Here is a 2,555-nt window from a genome sequence, read left to right as displayed (position 1 = left end):
GCCCCGCCGCGCCCTCACGCGCCGGGTCACCTTTTCCTTTGCAGGCGCTCCAGCTGTGCTGCCTCTGCTGCGCGTCGGTCGCCGCAGCCTTAGCCAGTGACAGCCGCGGCGGGGACGGCAGCGGATTAAACCACGGTTCGTATTCGCCCCCTCCCCGCCCCGAGAAGAGCTTTTCCAGGCACTTTGTCCCTTCTTTCCTTCCAAAGAAAGACAAGGTAGAACAACTCCCCACCTCTCCCCCACGTGGCAGGTGTGCGCGTGTCCTGGATACACGGGTCCTATTTGGAGAGGGGGAATGTGGCCAGGACTTTGAATTTATCACGGGAATCAGGGCCTCAAGCTGCAAGTCGCGTTAAGGAGAAAACAGTCCTTTCCCCCTTCCCCTCGTTCACAGACGGGTGGTTTAAAAAAAAAAAAAAATCTGTGCTGCGGTGAGAAATTAGAAAGTGAATGGACATTGACCAGGTGGCTGCTATCAAAAGGCACTTTCTCCATTTCCTTCTTCTTTAGAGAAAGAACATGTCCCCTTCTTCCTCCATCTTCACCACCCCCCCAACTCCCCTCTCCCCCACCTTCCCTCCCTCACCTCTCCACTCCTGTTCCTTTTATCCTTTTCCCATCTTCTTACTCCCTTTTCTCTTCTCTTGTATCATTGATTCCCAAAGATCAACAGAGGAAAGCAGGTAGCTTCTCTGGGGGGCGAGGGGTGGGGGAGGGGGTGCCTCTTCTGAGGTTTCCTGGCTGCAAACATCCAGAACACGCTTTACTTCTGTTATTTATTAACTTCTCCCTGGCACCTGGAAGGAAAATCCTTGTTTGCATTGTTCCCATCAGCTGCTGGGGAACAGCTAATTCCTGACCCAAGGTTTCTGCAGCAAGACCTTGATGTCCAGCTGGGGTTCTATCACTTTTTCAGCCTTCTGCGGCCTTATCTCCTCCTCTCGGGCAATCAGGGATCCTTATGGGGAGGAGAGGATGGCAGAGTCATGGAAAAGGCCGTGCCACCCAGGAGTGGGTGAGTGAGGGGACCCAGGAGAGCCAGGAATTTGCCCTTGAGAAATTCACCATTTGTCCAACCAGAAAAGCTGGCTGCAGTTTCTAAAACAACCCCTCATTGTTTCATCAGGGCCAAATGGCTTGAGATCCCCTCCATTCCAGTCTCCACCTGTAAGCACCTCATGTTAGGCAGCCCCTGGGCTGATTAATCAGATCACTCACTGCAGGGGCTCTGAGTGCCCCTCTTCCCATGAGGCACTGAATATTACCATCAGCTCACTGGTTCACCCTCCCTTTGCAAACAAACCAGCAGCAGGTGTCTCTGCTGGTAGGGGGCTTTGCAGGCTGATCCGAGGAAGGCTGGCTGGATAAGGCTCCTGTGTGTTCTCCCAGCTAAGAGCAGGCAGAGCTTCAGGTGGCTTTGCACAAGGAGGTAAGAATCAACGTAGCGTAGAGACTGTCAGGAGCATGTGTGATTTTGACAATTAGGTTTTAGCCTGGGGGAGGGAGGAGGTGTTTTCTTGCTGTGTTTCATCAAAAAGCCTTGTACACGGAAAACACCATAGTAGAAGTTTTGAAGGGAAATGGTATGTGTGCTGCTCAACTTTTTAAGGTTAAGAGAAAAACATTTTTTTCAATTGCTTTTTAATACGCATGTCAATTAGATAGTATTTCCAGTTAAAGAAGTGAAGAAAAAATGGGAAGGATGGCAAGAACATTGTAAGAATGAGTTTCTCAAGCAGTCTGTGTCTCCGATGATTCGTATACAGAAGAACACCATTGAAAATTGCTGTATTGGGATTTTTTTTTTTTTTAATTCAAATGTAGGACCAAATAGAATATCACTCATTGATCCCTGCTAGCTACAGGGCTTCTGTTCATTCTTCAGCTTTCTTTCTTTCTTTCTTTCTTTCTTTTTCAGTTGTTGACTATTTTGGGAAAAGGGAAATTCCTCTTGCTTTTCCTCCTCCAGTAACCAAGGACCCAAGTGACTCAAACATGCCTCTTAGTTATTTGGAATCTTTCTAAACACTATCCAAATTAGTTTCCCATTCTGTGCCTAGAAAGTGGAAACCCAGAGTGTTTTTTAATGCACAGAGGGCATATTCCAAGTCACTTTGCGGACGATACTTTTCAGTTTCAATGTCCTGTGATAGAAACAGTGTGCTAGCCTCATTTTTTTTTCAAGCAGCAAATTGTTGTTTAACTTCTGCTCTCCGGGACAAGCAGCAATTAGTGCTGCTCTAGGGAGCAATGGGGAAGGTATTTTTAAACACGTCTTTCCAGGTGTCCCCTGATCTGACACGCCCCCACCAACATGTCTGAGCAGTTTTCAACATCAGACTGTAGAAGGAAGTCCTGACAATTCGGAGGCATTTTTATGTATCCACTTTATTTTATGCTTACAATTAAATGGAATTGTCCCAGGGAAAGCTTGCTGTAAAACATTCGGTGATGCGAGTGCTGGAGTTTTTATTATCACGTATAATTAATATTGGAAGCATAAAACGGCAGTTACTTGTTAATTACTTGAGATTTCATCTCAAGTTACTCAGCGC

The 2,555-nt window shown here is 47.0% G+C and overlaps 1 protein-coding gene across 1 annotated transcript in view; it reads left to right on the top strand.

Moving 5' to 3' along the window:
- ADAMTS18 (ADAM metallopeptidase with thrombospondin type 1 motif, 18) overlaps positions 1 to 2,555 on the top strand; it is a 149,824-nt gene that overhangs the window by 4,153 nt on the left and 143,116 nt on the right. Inside the window, exon 3 of the mRNA XM_010850857.1 lies at positions 45 to 135. Coding sequence (XP_010849159.1) covers positions 45 to 135 — 91 coding nt within the window. The remainder of the gene's footprint in view (positions 1 to 44; positions 136 to 2,555) is intronic.

The sequence above is a fragment of the Bison bison genome, unplaced genomic scaffold, assembly GCF_000754665.1.
Source record: "Bison bison bison isolate TAMUID 2011002044 unplaced genomic scaffold, Bison_UMD1.0 scf7180017864295, whole genome shotgun sequence".
Classification (NCBI taxonomy): Eukaryota; Metazoa; Chordata; class Mammalia; order Artiodactyla; family Bovidae; genus Bison; species Bison bison.
This window is presented reverse-complemented; position numbering and strand designations above follow the sequence as displayed.